General features: G+C 39.0%; 1 protein-coding gene across 1 annotated transcript in view; it reads left to right on the top strand.

Annotated features, from left to right (window-relative positions):
- Nucleotides 1–20423, top strand: part of cep120 (centrosomal protein 120) — a 35715-nt gene extending 15292 nt beyond the window's left edge. Inside the window, 11 exon segments of the mRNA XM_063897973.1 lie at nucleotides 789–971; nucleotides 1042–1138; nucleotides 1920–2072; nucleotides 3074–3163; nucleotides 3358–3450; nucleotides 4400–4561; nucleotides 6853–6975; nucleotides 8333–8431; nucleotides 18625–18770; nucleotides 18899–18948; nucleotides 18951–20423. Of these exon segments, the coding sequence (XP_063754043.1) occupies nucleotides 789–971; nucleotides 1042–1138; nucleotides 1920–2072; nucleotides 3074–3163; nucleotides 3358–3450; nucleotides 4400–4561; nucleotides 6853–6975; nucleotides 8333–8431; nucleotides 18625–18770; nucleotides 18899–18948; nucleotides 18951–19114 (1360 nt within the window). The 3' untranslated portion in view covers nucleotides 19115–20423.
- Nucleotides 20424–21423: the final 1000 nt, after the last annotated feature.

Raw genomic sequence — 21423 nt, 5'->3', positions numbered from 1 at the left:
TTATGTATCTATTTATTTAAATATGCTCAGCAGTAAGATAGAAAAAAGGTGTATTTTTCCTGAGGGAAAGCGTTTTGCAGCAGATGCAAAGTAGGAAAGAGTGCAAATTAAAAAAGGTAAGGTGCAAAAGGATATTTACACCTAAACAGATGACATTTGCATATACACATGGTAAAAAATAACACTAAAATTAAGATATTTTTCGTGCTAGTACAGTTTATTTTATTCAATATTTTTAAATATATTTTCTTTTTTCTCCCTACATGTTAACTATTTTATTCCTTATGTGTTGGATTCTCATGTGTTGTTTTTCTTTAATACATTTCATGTTTACCTGGTGTAGGGAGCTGCTCCGCTTTAGGCACAGAATGTAACACATGTCTTTTTGAAATCATTGACCTCCCTAACATTGAAAAGAAAATATGATTGAAATTGTTATTTTGGCTACCAAATTGTTTAGCAACTTGATCTGGGATCAGCAGGCCCGGCACAATCATTAACTTAACACGGATAAATGTTATTGGTTTAAAACAAAACGTAGAAAGTACGTAATGAGCAGCTACCTCTGAAGACTGAAACAGAAATAAAGTTGAAAAGTATATTGACTATGAAGCTACACGCTTTGAAGCTCCAAATATCTTTTGACGCTTCTCTTAAAATATAATTATTTCTTCCACAAAATCGCTTTGGTCCAGCAGAGGGTGCTGTAGGACTGTGTTTTGTCTCTGCATAAAGCAGCTTTGGAAGCATTGTAGTGTAAGGTACTGAACTCCTCGTGTGTGTTGCAGTGTTCCTCTGGTTGTGGAGGTTTGGGACAGAGACTCCACCAGAAGGGACCAGCTGATAGGACGAGCCTCCATCCAGCTGGCCCACCTGCTGAAGTCGGAGAGGAGCAGACTCCGGGCATCGTTCGGAGAGCCGAGCTGGAGACAGACTCACCAGGACCGCATCCCTGTGGCTGCAGCACAGCGGTAGGACAATACACCGACTGACGGACTGAGTGATGTTCACTCATCTGAAACGGCTTTTTCTTTCTTTCAGCCCCGGGGAGAAGGTGGCAGAGTTGAGCTACGTGGCAACACTGGAGGACCTGGGGCTGGTTAAAGCCAGAGAGGTCATCGTGTCCGACTCTTCACAGGTGGGACAGATGTAAATGTGTAATCTGTAAATTTCATACGACTTCCACGCATGCAACAAAAGACGAGTAAACTCGAAACACCTGGACCCAACATGGTTGCTCCTCAGTTTTTCTCTTACACCCCCCAAAACGTTTATTTTAATCAGGTTTACCCCATTGATCAGGATTATGTAAGATCATTTAAATATATGGTCACAGTCACATTTTTATAAGATTTGAAAAATACACCTGCAATGTAATCACACTAATACAACACTTTGTTTATATAGCAACTTTTAAAACATAGTCAAACATTTATTTCCCATAAAACACTTCCATTTAACACCCATGAAGAGAAAAGAAGAACTGGATTAAATTAGCAAGCATCTCAGCAACATAAAACATGGGAAAACTCAAGTATAATCACATCACATAAAGCAGTTCTAGAAAAGTGAGCCTGAGTTTGGATGAGCTGGAGGTGGGGGAGGGAATTCTTACTATTGCCAAGGAGGAGGGAATTTTAGTAATCTACTCTAGTGGTAATGAATGCATGGATGACTGCTTCTGGATTATCTTGAATCAACTGCAGTAATAAACCAAAATAACAAACAAAAAGTTACATTCATCTCTACCTCTGTCAATTAAAACGTGGAGACTAACCTTTGTAAAGTTAGAAATATTGGCAGTTATTCTATTCTATTCTATTGCAGTAGATGTAATAAAGTGACCCTGACTGTACTCGCCCTTTATGTGAAGTTCTGGGATAGTATCTGACCTGTTTTGAATCCTCCTCTGTCATCAGAGCAAACCTGCAGTCCCCAAACAGCCTCCCTCCCACCCTGCTGCTCCAAACCACAACGTCCACCCGCAGGGCCCCAGAGACACCCTGGAGTACCGCACTGCCCTGGAGCTGGAGCTGTGGAAGGAGGAGCAGGAGGATCTGTTCGATGATCAGGTACATACAGGACGGAAAGGAACGGTTAAAAGGCCAGATATAAAAGTGTAAAATGATTAAATACAATATAAAACTACATTAGGTAAACACAAAGATGTTGCTTGCATGTGCTAAGTAAATGTATTAAGGTAAGGTACTTACGGTTTTACGGTTTTACGCTACTTATTAGGTTAAAAATGTTAAATTTAACTCGACTACAAGCATCTGACATCACTTACTTCCTGAGCTAAAAAAAACTATTTCAAAAGTCTGTTGGATCAGCTATAAAAAGCCTGTTCCTGAAAAACCCATGAAAGAAGATATTTTTAGACTTACATGGTTACCACAGGAAAACAAAGCTAAAAACAAATGAATATGACTGTATAGAATCTGTTGGTTTCTGGGGATTTAACTACCTAAAAGTGTATACGGTAGTTAAAGAGGAAATATTCTGCTCTCGTTCAGGTTCATATTAGTATGTAGTGTCTCTACTGGGACATGTCTCCATGCTTTAATGTTCAAAAAGCTCTTTATTGTTCTCATACTGTCTGTGCTGCAGCACCTGTTTTCACCCTCTGTCTGAAACCAGAGCCCAGTCTGCTCTGATTGGTTAGCTGTCCGACTCTGTATCAATTGGTCAACTGCTTAGAGATGCCCTGCCCCTTGGCCTATTACGTACAATGTGTTGGAGCACTAGCCAGTAGAAGTGAAAGTGTTACATAGTGATGTCACTATGTTACAGATGTAAACAAAGGAGTGCAGTAGAGGCGTTTCAAATCACTTTGAGATTTTAGTCTTTGAAGACCATTTACATGCACAAAATGCTATATAACACATTCAGGAAAGGGAAACCCCAAAGAGCATAAAGGGGCCCATTTAAAATGAGCACCAGCCTTCAACATAAACAGCAGCAAATGCGACATAAAAACATATATACTTATTATACTTTAATAATATATATATATATAATATAATACAAGTATTTTAACACTGATATTTGTACCCTGCTGTGTTTGTTTCAGTTGAGGAAGAAGGAGCTGAGCCACATGCAGGCTCTGGCAGAGGAGTGGAGGAAGAGAGACCGAGAGAGAGAAGCTCTGGTCAAGAAGAAGGTGAAGCGCTAACATCCTAACTACACACACACACACACACACACACACACACACACACACACTGCTTGCACATTGCTGTTTATCCTGCGAGAACTCATATTCACACAGACTCAAGGGACACTTAAATCCTAATTTAATAATGACTGCTCATTTTTTTCCCTCTGGCCTTCTCCCCAAATCTCCTCTGCTTGCAGGAAGTGGAGTATAATGTGCTGGAGGAGACGCTTCAGAAGACTCTGTCTGATCTGGAGAAAAGAGAGAAGCAGCTGGCTGAGGCCGAGCTGGAGGTCAGACTCACTTTGACAGTTTACACAGCTTTTTCAAAACTGAATTTAACCAATTTGATATTAATATATACAAGTAGAAGAAAAGAAAGATGGTGTAAGAAAGCATTTCTTTAACTTTTTATAATAGTTCAATTCTAAAGGTTGGATTAGATTTGTTTAGATACACTTTATTGATCCAGATGTGGGATTTCTTTTCGTCACAGCAGCGTGTAAACAAGGCATTGTACATGAAATAAATAAAATACAAAAAAACTAGAACAATTCTATCTAAGAATGGAAAAAATGAATAAAACAAATGTTACATTATGTATTGAATATAACATATTAATGTACAGCATTGACTTCAATGTGCAGTGTATTACAGTGCAGAAAATAATATAGAAAATAAACAAACAGATAAAAAAACGAATATATATATGAGTCAAATAAATTATATACATAGACAGTAGAACATAAAACATATATATATATAAAGATAGATATTGATGGTGAAAGATATATATATCTATAGAGCATCTCTGTCTTATACACGACATAAACACACATGTTTTCTTAGTTCTGAACAAATCTTCCAACTACATCCATTTATTAGATATGGCTGCTGGTGTTATTATTTTCTTAAATAATTTAAGCTGCAAACTATTTTATTGATAAATAGTTTGGTCTATCAAATGTCAAAATAGTGACTAAATCTTTTTATGTACTGTCGCATGAGACAAAGAAAAGCAGTTAAATAAAAGTGACCTTAACCAGCAACTCGCTTTTTACTTTTCCTTATTGCTCTTGTTTAAAAGGTAAAGAAATGATAATGTTTTGTTAGTGCACTAAAACTTGAATTGATACCATAAATTACATAAATATATCAATAAGATGCATGACATAATCAATCCATTACTGGCCTTTAGGTACAAATGTACCAAAGTGTTTGCGTGTGTGCGTGCGTGTGTAGACCCAGAGGCTGCAGAGGGAGCTGCGGGCCGAACATGACCTGACCCAGAGGGAGCTGCAGGATAGCAGCAGGAGGCTGCAGAAGGACTGTGACCACCAGGCGGCGCTGGAGAGGGACAAGGCCCGACTGATGGAGGAGGACAGGGCCCGGCTGCTGCAGCAGGTAGAGACAGAGTGGACGAGCAGCGTATCATAGAGTGGTCAGCAAAGCCGCTGAACCACATGGTAAACAATGATCCACTGCCCTCTGGAGAAGAGTATACAGCTGGAGAAGACGTTCTTCAATTTAATCTGGCTTCGTACGATTAAAGCAACATGAGTCACGACCCATTCTTCGGAGTCTTTGTCCTGACCGAGCTAAGGCAGTCACAACAAAAAGGGAGACAACACCATGTTTTATATTTAAACAATACTTTATAAAACAAATTATACCAAAACAACCAAACCTAAACTGAAGTGGAGACAGATTGCGCACCAGAGAGAGTGGGAAGACTAGGGCCACGCAGGAGATTAAGTAGCTCAGCACACTCGCCATATCTTATCTTATTTGTCATTTCCTCGCTCCTCGGTCCTTGGTCTCACCAGAAGTTGACTTGTGTGCACCATCTTAAGAAGCGCTCCATAGCGCTTATTTGTGCCAGAGCAGCGAGGAGCGATACCTGAGGAACCACCAGACCATCCTCCGGTGAAATCCTCAGCCACTCGCCCCGCCCCCTTACAGTGTACAGAGGCTTCAGGTGGGGGGGTGTTTGTGTGTGTGAATAAAACGGGGACAGAGCTGGCTGCTTGTCAGACGATCCAGCTGTACCGGCGTCATCAAAGACGGACGTCGCTTTCCGAGGGAAGGACTTCCCATTGCGCTTAAAACTAATTTCCTTGCTTCCTCTTTCTTCGCATGGTTTCCTATTATATCCCTGCATCCCTGGTGGGAGGTAATGCGCAAGGGAAAGACGTAAGTGAGATCTACCCAATGATGTCACCCATCGGGGCACATCCCCCCTTAATACGCAGGCCACGAAGGGACCCACGAAGCACCAACAGTAACAATTCCCCAGCAGGCACACAAACAAACAACAAAACAGAATCATCGAGGTGGCTTTTACCAAAACAATAATAAAATGACCCTACTTACTAACTTATGATACCAGCTGGGATGGGACTGAGGGGAGCGGGTTTAATTACCCAGCTGGGTTTTCCAGTCAGCTGGAAAATGTGACTTCACATACCTCACAACATCGTGCTTCAATCGAGGCCAACAATAATACCGTAGCACTCGATCATAGGGTTTCTTTATCTCCTAATGTCTACACCCATCATATGCAGTCTGCAACAATGCCTCACGGAAACAACTTGGTACCCCCACCCGATTAATGGCCTCACCCACAAAGCACCAGCAAGCGAGCTTCGGGCTCTGGGGGGTGGATAAACAACTGGTTCCTGAACAGCTAAATAGTTCCCAACCAAAAAAGCCCTAGCACGCAGCCAGAACTGGAACTGGTTTGGTGGGAAAGGGGCGACTCTTAACCTACACGGAACAGTCCTCCTGTGTGTATAAAGGCAGAACAAAAAAGAACACCTTGTTTGTTTTAAAATTCACTGGCTTTATTTTTCATACGCACAAAATCCACAGCAATAATATTAATATTAAATAACATGATATTTAGAAAGCACTGTCCCTAGTGCTTGGAGAATCTTCAAAAGCAACTCAAGAGAAAAACAACAAATGAAAAAAGTTGTAAGTCAGTTGAAAGGAGAGGATTAGAGGTCGTTACTGGGGATGTGACTGTGGAGGTTGCTCCAGTTAGAAACAGCAGACCTGGGGCTAAGGGTGGGGATGTTAAGGCTTTCTGAGTGGTGTATAATATTTGAAGTCAGTTATATATTTGACAGGCAGCCAATGGAGGTCCTGTAGGATAGGCGTGAAGTGGTCAGAGCGTCCTTCAACAAAGCAACATATGAAATACTTCATATAAAAGGACAAAACATAAACAATGCAATCCAACAGTACAGTAGACAAAATTGATCAATATTGTGCAGGAAAAGGACAAACGTGTACATGTGTAAAAGAATAAGATAAAACTGAATATACGATTACCTACTGTGGAGTAGAATAAATACTGTTTGCTTTAATAGTAAATAAATATGTGAATGTGAGGACTATAAACAGAAGTACAAACAAACAGTGTGTTTTGAACAAACATGTCAATGGTAAATGGTCTTATGGCCTGTGAGATGAAACTGTCCCTGAGGTGGTTTTAGTCCTGATGCTGCAGCAGACAGAACAGTTTGTTGCTGGGGTGATGGGGGTCTTTGATAATCCTGTGGGCTTCCTTCCTGAGCCACTGGGTGAAGAGGTCCTCCATGGATGGCTGCTCTGTCCCGGTGATGTTCTTTGCGATTTCCGCCACCCTCCCCTCTGTAGAGCCTTATGGTTGTTTTTCTGTTTGTGTCCAGGTTGCAGATGGTGAGACCCGCTATAAGCAGCTGGAGAAAGAGTTCCAGATGTACAGAGAGCAACAGAACATCAGACCTGAGTTCAGACTGCAGTCAGAGATCAACCTGCTCACTCTAGAGAAGGTAGTCTACTACTTTTCCTGTATCACTACTATAATCATGTCATAGAAAGAGAGTATTCAAATATGAACTTAATACATAAGAACAAGTGATGGAATTAAATCAGAATCAGGTGAATCGTCAAGTAGGTTTACACACACAGAAGGAATTTGCTTTGGTGTGTAATGGTAAATTCATGAACACAGCAAATGGAATTAATATAAAACATGGGACATATTTAGAATAAAATAGAAAAATGCAAAATTCAATAAAAGCATGGCAAAGTAAAAATAGAATATGTACAGAATACCAGGGTGTGAAATGGAAGAGCTGTGCAGATTTAAGAGAGCTATCATTGTGCAAAGATGGTATTTATACTAGAGTGTTAACATTCTCTGTTACAGGGAAGTCCTTGATTTATCCAGTACAAAAGTAATCACATGTTTAAAAAATGTTATGTTCAAAAAGCATTTTATACAGAATCATTTTCATTATATTAGTACATTATGATTATTGATGCATTATTGTGTTCATCACTTTAATGCTCATTGTAAACACACAGTGTCATTTATGATAATAAATTAAAGGGGCCCTATTATGCTTTTTGGGGTTTTCCCTTTCCTGTAGTGTATTAATATAGGATGTTATGCCTTGTGTGGTTTAAGCTCTTAAAGGTCTCCTATTATGCTATATTTGAACAATATAATGTAGGGCCATATCTATACTAAACTTGTCTGTGAAGTGTTTTGCTCAAAATACCAAACAGATCACCCATTGTAGCATGCCTCATCCCCCTCTATTTCAGCCCTGTTCCTGAAGTGCTGATTCTGTCACTGTCTCTTTAAATTTGAGCTGAGCTGAAGCTGGCCACGTCCCTTTGCAGCGTCATGCAGCTCGCTCTCCTCTGTGAACGTTTTCTACCGGGAGATACTCAGCTAAACGCTTCCGTGATTAAACGCCATATTATGTTCCAAACCACATCCAGCATTATTTCTGAAACGTTGAGGTGCTGCGGGGGGGATTCAGCTCGCGACTGTATATTGGGGACGTTAGGTTGGGACGTGTCACGTGGGGGGACGTTGCCAGGAGTTCAATGTAAAGCCAGCCCATATTTCAGTTATGATGTCATAACCGAAGCAAATCTGGATCAGCTTGTTTGTACCCCCGTTTTTAGAGATGTGGGTAAGAAGGAAAAGAGAGGGTTGTATTTTCTGACACTTTGTGAGTCTCCTTACACACTGGGGACACGTACTTATGTAGAAAAGATAGCAAGAGGTGCATAATAGAGGACCCTTTAACTCATTTGTCAGTCTACAGAGGGAAAAATTATATCTAATTTTCCGCTGAGTGCAACTGATGTGTTCGCTCTGTGATTGTTAAGGTGGAGCTGGAGAGGAAGCTGGAGTCCACCACCAAGTCCAAGCTGCACTACAAGCAGCAGTGGGGGCGCGCCTTAAAGGAACTGGCCAGGTTCAAACAGGTACGGTCCGTCCTGTTTCATTTAGGTTTCAAAGAGTTTGTATTTTGTGCTCAGAATCGTATCAGATTATTTAAATGTGACAGTTCGTGGATTGATTAAAATAGAAAAAGCCCAGCATAAAGTAAAGCAGTTTGGTTGTTCTAGCAAGCAGAGAGAACAGGTTCTTAAAAAACTCAAGAGACTCCTCGAATACTCCAACAGAGAAAGTTTAACAACTTTAAAGTAAATTACCCGATGACAGAAACTGAAATGACCTGAAATGAATGAATAGATAAATGCATGGATAAGAAAATAACTCAACGTCAAAGCCATGAGCAAAACGCAAAGAAAGACGGCTTTGAGACGAGTTTCCTCACTGAAGGAAAGACATAGTGGAAAGCCGCGCTGCGTCCTGACAGCGCTCATATTTCACGGCAGATAAACGTAGTTTTTCTGAGTTGGGGCTTCTGCCGCGTTCGAGATGCTGCCGGGTTTAATCTGCTGCTGTAGACGAGCTGACAGTGTTAGGACATTTAACAGCTCTGTTTAAAGACACGGTGAAAGCAGAGGAAACCGAGCTCAGCCGGCAGCCATCCGTCAGACAACATAACACCAAATATCGTGTAGCTAAGCACAGTGTGGAAATGCCCATGTGCGTGAAGGCTAGAGAGGCTCAGGTTAATGTAGCTAGGTTTTTTTAAAGCATTATTAACACAGTAAATAATATTCCCTGAAAGTAAAAGCCCTGCAGCAGCAAAATTGCTATATTATTAGAAGAACTCGATGTTTAGAGTGGTACCGTTAAATTGAATGAATGATTGATGTTTCGTGTTATCTTGTTTTGCCTTTTTAATTATTTGTTTTTTAAGAGACTCCATTGATTGCCATACAAATGTTTATATTTAATGTTTCAAACTTATTTTGAATACATTCTTGAGTTACTTCACCATGGGAATAAACATTTTAATGGCAACACGTAATGACACCAGATTAATTATCATTATTGCTATTTCATGTTATTTTTCCTGGCAATGAGAAGAAATGACCTCTTATCCCGACATATAAACATTTAGAAAATGATTTGACCCTAGGACAACAGGAAGGCTCAAAATGTGTACCCACAGCCGGTAGCTAAAACTTTTAAAAGTAAAAGTCATGCAGCTTTTCAGTGAAGACAGAACCCATTTTATTTGATAATAAGGCTTTTATTACAAACATTTCCGTACCCAGCTGTGGAAGAAGTAATCAGATCCTTTTCTTGAGTTAAAATATAAGTACATTATGTGTAAAAAAAACTCTACATTAAATTCCCTACTTAAGTAAAAGTCCAGACATAGAATCAGCAACATGTACTTCAAAAACAAACATACTCGAAGATTCCCTCCATATAGGAATATATTATTGCCTATATGTGATAGTATTTTTGATTCAGTTGCATTAAGCAGTATATTGCTGTTCACTTCTTTTCAATGATTCATGTTTACGGCTTTCTTTTCTTAACTTTTTATGAAACATTTGATTTTTGACCTCTATTATGCACTGGGTTTATTTTAATTTATTCTACTATTAAAATATTAGTAGGCAATTTATGAAGCCGACAAACAAACCAAATTAATCTTTAATGTCTAAAGTTTTTTAAAGCAAAATGTTAATCTGAAAAGTAACTAAAGCTTTAAAATAAATTACTAAAAATATATATTAATTTCCTTTTTAAATGCAGTGCAGAAGAAGTATAAAGTAGCACTGTGTGTGTGTGTGTGTGTGTGTGTGTGTGTGTGTGTGTGTGTGTGTGTGTGTGTGTGTGTGTGTGTGTGTGTGTGTGTGTGTGTGTGTGTGTGTGTGTGTGTGTGTGTGTGTGTGTGTGTGTGTGTGTGTGTGTGTGTGTGTGTGTGTGTGTGTGTGTGTGTGTGTGTGTGTGTGTGTGTGTGTGTGTGTACACTGGTAGGAACTGATGGCTCTCACACATTTCATTGTCTACTTTACCTCAGCTAAATATTTGGCTCTGGTGTAAAAACACACCTCTCTTTTTCTTTCTCGCTCACTTTTTCCTTTTTCTTTTTCCTGCACACACACACACACACACACACACACACACACACACACACACACACACACACACACACACACACACACACACACACACAGAGCACTAAGTGGGGCTTTAGTCAGCCTAAGACTAATGTAAACACACATAGACCTTATCTGACAAACTAATAACTGTTACTGACATAAAACAGCTGGAAAACTGGGCAGACATTTTTCCTCTTTTCTTTTTGCATGAATCTGTCTCCCCCCTCTCTGTTTTTCTTCCTCATGACTCCCTTCATACTCCTTTCTTCTCTCCCTTTATCACTCTCTTCCTCCTCCTCAGCCTCTTCATCATCTTTCTGGGTCTCTTTGCTACTTTTTCTCCCTTCTTTAAGTCTCTTTCTCTCTTTGATTCTATCTAATGTATCCTTCCTCTTTTCCCTCTAGCCACTTGTTTAAAATGTCTCTTTCATATATTTGTTCCGTTTGTATAGACCATTTTTCTTTCTTCTCCACCTTTCTTCTCTTTTAAGTCTCCCTCTTCCCATCTCCCATCCCTCCCTCCTCCTCTCTCTAAGTGCCACATCATTGTAAAGAAAACACGGTGTGATTTATGCAGCTCTAAGGGGGTTCAGCGCTGAGTGTCACCCCCCGCCTATTAATCATCCCTAGGATTGCGTTGAGCAATAAGCTTGCCGCGCTAACTATTCAGATGTCACACTCTCGCTTTTTATAAAATATCAGGCCTGTGTTTACACGACCATCCGTCTTGCCGCTCTGCGGTTTTTAAAGCCGGGTCTTGTTTGGCTTTTCTCGGCCTCTCCGCGCCTATTTATTCTCTCCTCTCAGCGCCTCGCATGGCGTGCTGTTTAGCTCAAGTCGGATCATAAAAATTCTTGTCTGAGGAATAATGTGCTTTTCAACCCAGGAGGTTCCGAGCGAGAATAAATGCCCAGACACAGCCGAGGTATTAGATCAGAGAGCTAGCACCTTTTTTTTATTATTCAAAATATTGGGACAAGGAGCTTAAGTTGGTCTTTTCAAAGCAAAAATACTGGGACAAAGGGATTAAAGTTCTGAGCCTGGAAGCTAAATTTGGTAACTTTACAGCCCAAATAGAAGGTCAGGCAAATAAATGTGGTTTTTAAAAAGCTTATTGAAGCAGGAAAGAACTAAGCTCGCTTTTTTTATTAAGGCCGTAAAAAAAAGAAGCACTCCTTTATATCTTAAATCCAACACTAACATGAGCCGTCCAGTTTTTCAAAACAGAAACCTGAAAGAAAGTCCGATGTTTGGTAAATTAATTCCAATCGACATCAGATGTTCTTCTGTTTAAAGCATCAGTTGTAACATTCTGTCTCTCGTGGTTGAATCTTTTGAGGTGGGGAAGGTAATGGACATATTTTCCTTTTAAAAAGGCACATTTCTGGCCAAAGCTTACTGTGCTCATTTTCAGGTTTCATATTTGTATTTTGTGCCTCTACTGTGACATGCCTCCATGCTTTAATGCTCAAAATGCTCTTTTTTTTAGTGATGTCACTATGTTACAGAAGAAAACAAAGGAGTCCAATGGAGGCGTTTCAGGCAGGGGAGAGAAACTCAGTGTGGAGGGAACTTTGCAGACCATTTACATGCACTAAATCCTAAACCCTTTTTTGTGTTCTCAATGTAATAAAGATTTACTTCTTTACTTTTGAAAACTGAACATAATGGACATTACAGTGTCCAATTCCTGGGCACATCTTCAAAAAGCTGGTTTTCTCCAACAAATACCTTTTTATTTTCAAAGAAAACACCTTAGTGTTATTAGTGATGTTCATCATTTGTGTTTGAACATAACCACAAACTAAAACATAATACAATTACAATTGTTGCAGATTTCCCATCTCAAAATATACCCTGCCAATATACTCTTGATAGGTTGGTATATTTTACTCAATTTAGTTAAAAAGTAAATACATTTTCTTGACTCATTTTATTGGAATGTGGTTTAAAACGTTGCACAGACAAAACCGTTTTGTTACATTAATTACAGTAAAATAGAATGAGGAAGGACACTCATTTTGAAATATTTTTAAAGACAAACTTTCAACATCTGGAGTAAAAAAGAAAGCCCTGAGGAGCTGTGCAGGGTAGTGACTCACATTTGAAATCAGAAACAAAAGGCACTGGCATGTGATCCTTCTTTCAAATGATAAACTATGATCTTAATCAATATCTGATCAAAGGACATGTAAATATTCTGTTTCAGCTTTCCGTATTTTAGTTCCAAGTATTGATGTTGGATAGCCGGACGTGCTAGTTGTTCTGTTTGGACCGGTTCACCTAAATCATGTCTCGGGTTCAGTCAGTCAAAGCACTCAATGCTGAGTTTGGTGTTCAATCCCCTCTGTGGCCGCCCAGACTGAAACTGCCCTCTCTCAGGAGTGTGTTTGTGTAAAAGCTGTCAGTCACAGCAGATGCAGCATGTCGTCTGAGGGTATTTCGGAATTACTGGTCTCAGTGGAGACTCTCTGATGGTTCCCACTGGCCATTTTGTTCCAGACAGGGAAGGTCAGGGAGGTTGATGCATTTCCTGGAGCAAACAAGGGATTTTGTGGAATATTTACATAAATATAACAGACTTTCCACAGTTTTTGGATTGGAGCTTAAAAAAAACCAAGACAGCAAAAACAACATCAACAAACCAGAAAGTAGAAGCAGTTTGTGTAAGCACAGGTTCAACGTGTTTAGTTGTTATGGCACACGTACCCCTTTTCACCAATCTGCGCTAGATTGGTGTCAATGTTCCATTTAAGTCAAAAGAAGGCCTTCTGGTAATGATGAGAAGCGTTTTCAGGAGATTTGAATATTAGCATAATCTAGTGGGGACGTTGTGTTTACAAAATAGTCAAAAGCAAAATACGGCTTCAATTTTTGTGCTTCCCGTCAAAACCAATGGGATTTTTCAATTTGATTACGGTATGTTGCGGAAAATAAAATCTTTAGCAAACAAAGGTTTATAATATATGAAGTCTCATTTACCCCCGGGGGGGGGTTGGCCTGTTCTGAAAACTGTTTTCACGTTGCAATTTTATTCTCAACAAAACACCTTGAACCTGATGCCTGTTGAGTCTTTAGGCCAATCAGAATCAAGATAACTGCATCGTTTTCTCGCTGTTTCTTGTAATATATTGTGTTTTTAAATTCTATAAAATACCTGCTACTCGACACTTGAACAAATCTTATTGTAGGACCTGTTCTTCCATGAGGCCCTAGAACTTCTCCTTTCCACTGAGGAAACTGGTTCCTCCAACACAAACCTCACTTATCATGGGTAATGTATTTTCCACTATGACTTTGAAAGTGATGATGACTCAGCACAGTCTGAGTGGAAAATGGACCCTTTGAAAAACAAACCTCAATACTTTGTTGGGATCAGATGTATCTGAAACAATCCAAAACATTACGTTAAATGCCTGGTCAAACTGAGGCCTTGTTCACTTTTTATTTGGTTCTATTTTTATTCAGGTTGGATTTGGTATTGAAACAATACCTGGTTGTATTTGGAACACTTTAGTGCTCTGTGGTTTTAATCTAGACAGTAGAGACATGTTTAGAGCGGTCCAGCTTTTTCTATCTTAAACAAACAGACCACATTCTTAAACTCTGCTCCTGTGTGTCTTATCTCGTACTTATTGCTCTAAAAACCTGACAGAGCAGCCTGAAAACACTGATCTTAACCCTTCAAACGCCGCAGATAAGAGTCTGCTGCGGAGCTATTTAACCCTGTGTGGAGCACAGTTTGTCTGCTGGGTTCCAGTAGCTGTAGCATTATTTAGGCTCCCCATAATGGTATCAACAATTACATTTTCACTTATAAATAAAGTCAAAGGAACAGTTAAGGGTTCACATTAACATCGTTTCGGTTATTCAGGCAGTTGATGTTACTGTTAATTTAACTGTAGGGAGCTGAGACATTCTGGGTAGACAGATAATTGGCAATTTCATAACTTCTTGATTTTCCACAAACATTTTGTAGTTTCAGCTTGTTTTTTTAAGATATTTGTGGCTTTTTCTTCTCTATTGTGATGGTTAATTTGTTTTAAAACAAAGGATTTGGAGATGTTGGGGAATGTGATCACCAGTTTTCACAATTTTTCTGAAATTTGAAAGGTACTAGAAGATTTGTGTTAAAAATATAAGTTACTAATTTTATTGATTATGGTAATCATTTTTAGGGGGAACACACATTTTAGATCCAGGTGACACTGTTTTTTATTGTCACTTTGTCTGTGATGACTCCTAAGAGCAACTGGTTATGGATGAAAATCTAATAATCTGTTCTTTACATTTGGTTTTGTGTTCAAAACAAAAGTCTGAGAAGTAAAAGGTTTTGGGATCGCTGGCCAAAATCTTATGGAATAAATATGAATTTTGTTATGTTATATATTTTGTTATCTAAATGTCTGACTGTTGGTTGGACTAAATTAGATAAATTAGGTCTTCAACATTTTGAATAATGTATAATATTCACGCAGCGGCCATCAAAACATTTATATCTGTAGAAAAGGAGACATTCATTTGTCCTGAAAAGTGGCAACTTTACCTTCCATTTAAATTGTGTTAACATTTGATTTTTCCTGAACATTAGTGAAGGAAAACCTCTGAACCTCCTGAGCTCTTTACACAAAACTTACTTATTACATTTATCCATTTTCTTCAGCAATTATAGCCATTTTGCAGAAACTCATGTGTGTCTTTTGTGGGTTCCCGTCATCCCCTATCGGGTTTTAATCATCACATCCCCAAAAAAAACCTCTGAAGAACTCTCCCTGAACTCCCACAGGTGGAGAGCTGCTCAGAAAACTTCATCTGAGCAGAGAAAAGTGTGTTTTCATGTGTTAGTGTGAGCCGTCCTCCCCCAGCTGCTCGGGACCATCGGCCTTCAAAGGTGGAGGCGAGTAATGGCGGAAAGACAGGGGGGAGGGTGGGGGAGGAGATGTCATTCTCTGGTCATCCATTCCCAAATTCTGAGACCTGGATCGTGGACTTCCCTCTGCGTGCTCACAGCTCGTCTACAATTTGACGTTGTCCGGCCGGTTGGTATTAGACGCTAGATTTCTTGTTTTGTCGATCCGGTCATGTGTTCAAACTTTTGATTTCATTTTATCAGACTAATAGACTAGACATGTCATATGTCATTATGACACATTCTGGTGCTGCTAATTTTTGGCTGTTCTCTCCAATTTGCTTTCTTCATGTATTGTTATCAGTCTTTGAAGATATATTTAGCGTTTATATGATCTTTTCAGTTCTTTTCTGCGGTATATATCCCAATAAATTGCTTGAATCTGGCTCACTTAATTCAAATTGAACAGATTCCTCTTTGGGTCGTTCAGATCATTTATGTTGTGGTAAATGTAGTAAAACCCCACCCTTCCCAAAAAAGAAAAAACGTACGATGAAAAACTCCAGTTCTCATATTATGTTGCAAAATGCATATTTACATGTTAGCATTTTACTCATAAAATAGAAACACTGGAGCATCCGAGGCGGACTGTTGATTTCTTTCTATGTGTGGGTCTTTCAGTCTTGATCAGTTCTTTTTTAGAATGAGCGTCTTCTGTTTCACGTTGGATCCAATTTGCCTTGCATCTGTGAAGAACTCTTTTTGACTCTTTATTGCAGTTTTTTTGCAAAGAAGGTGTGAGAAACAAATGTTAACGCATTTCTCTAAATACACCCCAACAATGCAGCATTAGAGCTGAGAAGAAGGACCCAGCTGTATAAATAAATCAGGGCATAGACTAATAACATATAATTACAAACAACATGAATTACTATCTCTTTAAAGTGTTTGTGTAGGTTGTAAACAATAGAAATAATGCAACGAAAGTCATTTGAATGTCGGTTGTGGTAAAAAGAACAGTCAGTAAGTTGATAGTGGTGAAATTCCATTATCAGAATAATTGTGAATATCCTTAATATACAGTATGAAGGACGTAAACACGTTGTATGCTCGCTATAGTTGTAGAGAAGTAAAAAATAAAACCTAACTAAAAAAAATACAGGAATCATCATGTAAAACATGTAAAAATGTAATAAAGTATTTGAATTAACCCCAGGTCGTATGAATTATAAATACCTAATTTAAGTGTTGTGGTTTTTTATTAAAAGGAAGTTGCCCAAAAGAAATGTCCCATCTGTAATTAAATCAACAAATTGCTCTCGATTAAAACAAAATGGAAAATAATTCAAGTATGTTTTGATGCCATTTATTTAAAAAAACAAATACATATTTTTGTTTTAGCCTTGGTAATTGTGATATGACATTTTCATATCTTATATCATATGGTGAGCATACAACGTGTTTAAGTGATATGACATTTTCATATCTTCCCAAGGATTGCAGAATAAGCATGAATGGATGGATTTCTGTAGAAAGCGACTGCATGTAAAACTAAAATGATCCTTTCTCATTGTATTTAGCCCTCTGAATTTGCACGGAGCTCGCCCTCAGCTATAGCTGCGGTGAGAATCATGACGTAGCTGTAACCAAAAATATCATCTCCTGGGTCTTGAGTTTTAGTAGCTTTTCTCTTTCACCCCTTCCTCCTCCTGTCTCCCCCCTGCCGAGGCCTCGGTATCACCTCGTCCTCTAATTGTTTCAGGACTCGGCCTCAGATTGTCCTTGGCAGCGGGCACTAGAGAAAATGTTTAGCGAGTTTGTTTTTCTAGTAATTAGCCTTAAAACGGCCCGTAATACAGACTGCTAATGGTCCACAGAGAGCTGCGCCTGTGTCAACACACCGCCTCCGTGTGTGTGACTGATGTGTTCACGAGAGATTGTGTGTGTTTTTTCTGTTAGAAGCTGAGGTGATCAGGCGTGTGAAAAGTGGTCGTGCAGTAATGTGAAAATGTTAGTTTTCCCATCCAGCTGCTTGCCCTGCTCTGTATCAGCAGAACACGCAGACAGATTACTGCTTCACCTCAAGTCTGCTGCCCGCCATGTTCTCCATCTTTCTTTCTGCCCCGTTAGCATAGCGGCTGTTCACCAGACACTTGCCAGTCCATGAGAAGATATTTTAATACCTACTGAATAGTTTAGAATGTGAATTTGCCTAGGGTATTTGGTGTTTCCCAGCAGGGGTTAGGGTTAGGGTTGCGTTAACCCTGAAGATGTTTTAATTTATAATCCAATCCGACACCATATTAGTGTTTTTGTCTCCTGCTCACACTGTCGATTTATTAACATCCAGCTGTAAGCCAGTGGACAGAGCCCAGAATGGTATTGTGGGTAATTTTGGGAGGCGGAACAGCTGAGAGAAATACGACTTTTTAGACGTTTTTATGACGTTTTCTGTCTGTTTCTCAGCGCGATCGTGTGAATTCTTCCAAGTCTTCAAGCATTTTTTCTCAGGGAGTTTTTATGAAAATGTAAAACCAGACACATTTATCACCAAACTCTCCAATCTGGGTGTAATTAAGAGAAAGCTCTTTGGCATCCAAGCGCACACATTTCAGCAGCGGGGTCAAAGGTTTATTTTGAAATGTTCTCCATTCAGATCTGTAGAGCGGTGCAGGACGTCAAGACTCGAGCTGTGAAATTCATACATTTGCAAGCACACTAATAATCCACTATTATTCTGAATATGATACATGTCATTCATATTCATTTTCTAAAATGCATTTGTGCCTCTCCTGGGACATGTCTCCATGCTTTAATGTTCATAAAGATCTTTATGTTTCTCATACTGCCTGTGCTGCAGCACCTGTTTTCACCCTCTGTCTGAAACCAGAGCCCTGTCTGCTCTGATTGGTTAGCTGGTCAGCTCTGTTGTGATTGGTGAACCGCTTAGAGATGTCCCACCCCTTAGCCTATCATGTACAATGTGGGTGGAGTGTGGGAGAGAAACTCCCTCTGAAGGGAACTTTGGGATTTTAGCTTAATAACCACAATCTGTTATTTTTCCAATGTTATTTAAAGGCCATAGAACGCAGATCCTCTGGACGTTTTGAGTTGCATATACGGGAATGTTAATGGAATATTAATTTCCATAAGCAATGGCAACTAAATAGCAATACTGTGTTTTTCCAAAAAGCGCACTGGTGTTTAAGAGACAACCCACAGCACACCCCTGTAGCTGTGTCCATCTGTTAAATCCACTTTTTATGTTAATAGTTGAATTTGTGTGCATTCGCAGCGGGAGCAGGAAAACGCCATGACGCGTCTGAAGAAGCAGCAGGCGGAGCTTGAGGCCATGAGGCTGCGTTACCTAGCAACAGAGCAGAAAGAGGCGGTAAACCAAGACAGACAGGAGCTGGACGACATCAGGAACGAACTCAACAGGTAGGGATGATGTAATCTCTGAAAGATGGCTTTGCAAATTAATTAATTTGCAATAATATAGCAATGAACTATGTCTTATTTAATACCCCATTGCTGTTAAACCGTACTAACTAAAAACATTTTGACAGATTAAAGCAGCAGGAGGACCGGTTAGGCCCCGCCTCCTCCCAGTGTGGCCCGCCCCTGCTCAGAGCGTCAACGGGAGTGCAGACGAACACCTGAGCCGCCTGCTGGAGGAGAGGGACACGCTGCTGAGGACCGGTGTCTACACACACGAGGACAGAATCATCGCCGAGCTCAACAGACAGATACAGGACACCATGACGGACAGAGGGAATCTCTGACGGCCAATCAGAGACGAGCTATGACGCCGTTTGAACAAGTTTGTTTTTGGTAAATAAATTAGAGCTTTTGGTTTAGATAGACTTGAACTTGTCCCTTAAAGGATCACTCCACTAGTTTTATATGTCTGGACCTTAAAAACTACTAACAATATTTTAACCTTTTGGGTTCCCTACTGTTCAACACATTTACTTTATTTTGGGAGCTGCTGATGCATTCAAGGATAATCCGACATCGCACAAAACTTTTCACCATGTTCGCTGCAGCTGAAATATCGTGTCATCTCTCATCTAAATTTGAATATTGATCAATTATTTAATGATATCCTTAGTTTCAGCTTTTTGAACGTGAATATTTTGCCTGTAAACTGAATCTCTTCAGGATTTAAAGGTCGGATTAAACAGTTTCATACGGGGGCCAACAGCTAATCGATACAACGTCCCCAAAAACTTCTTTGGCTTCAGATTCCAAAACGATGAAACTCTAAAAGAAACACAAATGTGCCAAAACACATGCAAATGGAGAAAAATCTCTGGCAGAGTTCATAATCTCCAAACACCAACAGTCGCTCTGGTCCCAGCGCTGTGCGTCACTTTTTAGTCTCCCCCGGTTTTTGTTGTGTTTCGAGCTTCATGCAGCGTTTCGTTTATGCAGCACTTCTAGTAAACTCGCTCATGTCTCTTCAAGTTGGTGAAGATGTTTCTTCATTTCAATCGTTTTTGATTGGCACCTTGTTTGTCCTAACCTAAGTGATTTTTGAAACATAAAAATAAACTCTTCAGAGATCAGAAACTGATTGGCTTAAAGATCTTAATGATAGTGCCTAAATTAAAGTAATTTTCAAGAAATTAAATAAAAAAGGGGTTACCTAAAATAAATAATTGTTTACCTTTTTTAATTAAAACTAGAAACTGATTTATAAAATAGAAATGATCCAAATTAATATAATATGTACTTGAATAGCTTTGTAGACTGAAAGATGCACAACCAGCGCTCTGCTCCTTTAAATATGAAACCTGGAATAAAGTGTGATCAGTGATGAGTTTGTGTACAGTCTGTGAAATATGAATGATGTTTGTTCCGACAGCAGGTGGCGCTGCAGAATCACAAACAAGCACCGCTCCAACCTGCAGCCCATGAGACATTAAATTATTTTTTAGCTTCAGAGGAGAAGACTCTGATTTCTGTGTTTGTCTGAATAAATTATTTTGCGATACAAACCTGCTGAGTTAAGAGGGCTTTATTTATGTTTTATGAAAGAGTGGAGAGATGTTACCACTGCTCAACAAATAAAGATCATTTTAAATCTTTTGTTGTTTTTGTGGCTCACATGATTTGTAAATCCTTATCAAGTAAATTAAAAATACGAATAATTAAGTATTTAAAATAAAAATAATGTAAAGTCAACATCTTAGAGAAGATAGATCCTTAGATAAACAAATCAAATCTAACAAATAAAATCACAAAAGATTCATTCAAGATCCTGTTGTGAGATCTATTTCACTGTCACAAATAAAACTATGAATGACTCAATGATATATTTAATTCATAACCCGTCATGTTTACTGACATGTTATATGCAGTTATATTGATATTTCATGCAGTATTATGATTTTTCATTGAGTTTTCATCCCATACTATAACCTTTGTAATTGAATATATCATGGCATGTATATAAAACATTTTATATGACATACTATGGTCTTTATTTTGTACTTTGACTTTTTACACAATTTTCTCAACACTTTTATGGCACAACTCTTTATATTGGCCTGGTTTCAAGTGATACGAGGTGCGAACATCTCCTCACATATTTGTGTGGGCAGATTGTATGTTTTTTTGGCGTATGCATTATTGAAGTTACATTTTTGACCTTTTTATCAAAGTAAATTGATCAAGTACCAGACACACAAGCACGCAGTTTAATATCCCTGACCTCCAATTACCTTAGTTGTGATCGGATTACAGATACAAGGGTAACAACCATTCATTTAAATAAAATGGATCAATGTTTTAATTGATTAGTAATTTTTAGTAGCATTGTTGTTTGATGATTGTTACATAGTTGTATCTTCCAAAACAATCTAAGCGAATGAAAATGTAATACGTACAAAAAAGCAAAATAAATGTTTTAACTCAAGTAGAATTTAAAAGAAGGCAAAAATAGATACACTTACTGGGATTTAAAAGCCAATTGGACCAAATAATGCATAATAAAAGTTGTGGAAGAGAACATAACCAGCTGCAGACAGACGACACGTGTTATCACATGTAGAACAACATGTTAACACACACACAGCCACATCTGTGT

This window comes from Eleginops maclovinus, chromosome 12 (genome assembly GCF_036324505.1).
Source record: "Eleginops maclovinus isolate JMC-PN-2008 ecotype Puerto Natales chromosome 12, JC_Emac_rtc_rv5, whole genome shotgun sequence".
NCBI classification, from domain to species: Eukaryota; Metazoa; Chordata; class Actinopteri; order Perciformes; family Eleginopidae; genus Eleginops; species Eleginops maclovinus.
This window is presented reverse-complemented; position numbering and strand designations above follow the sequence as displayed.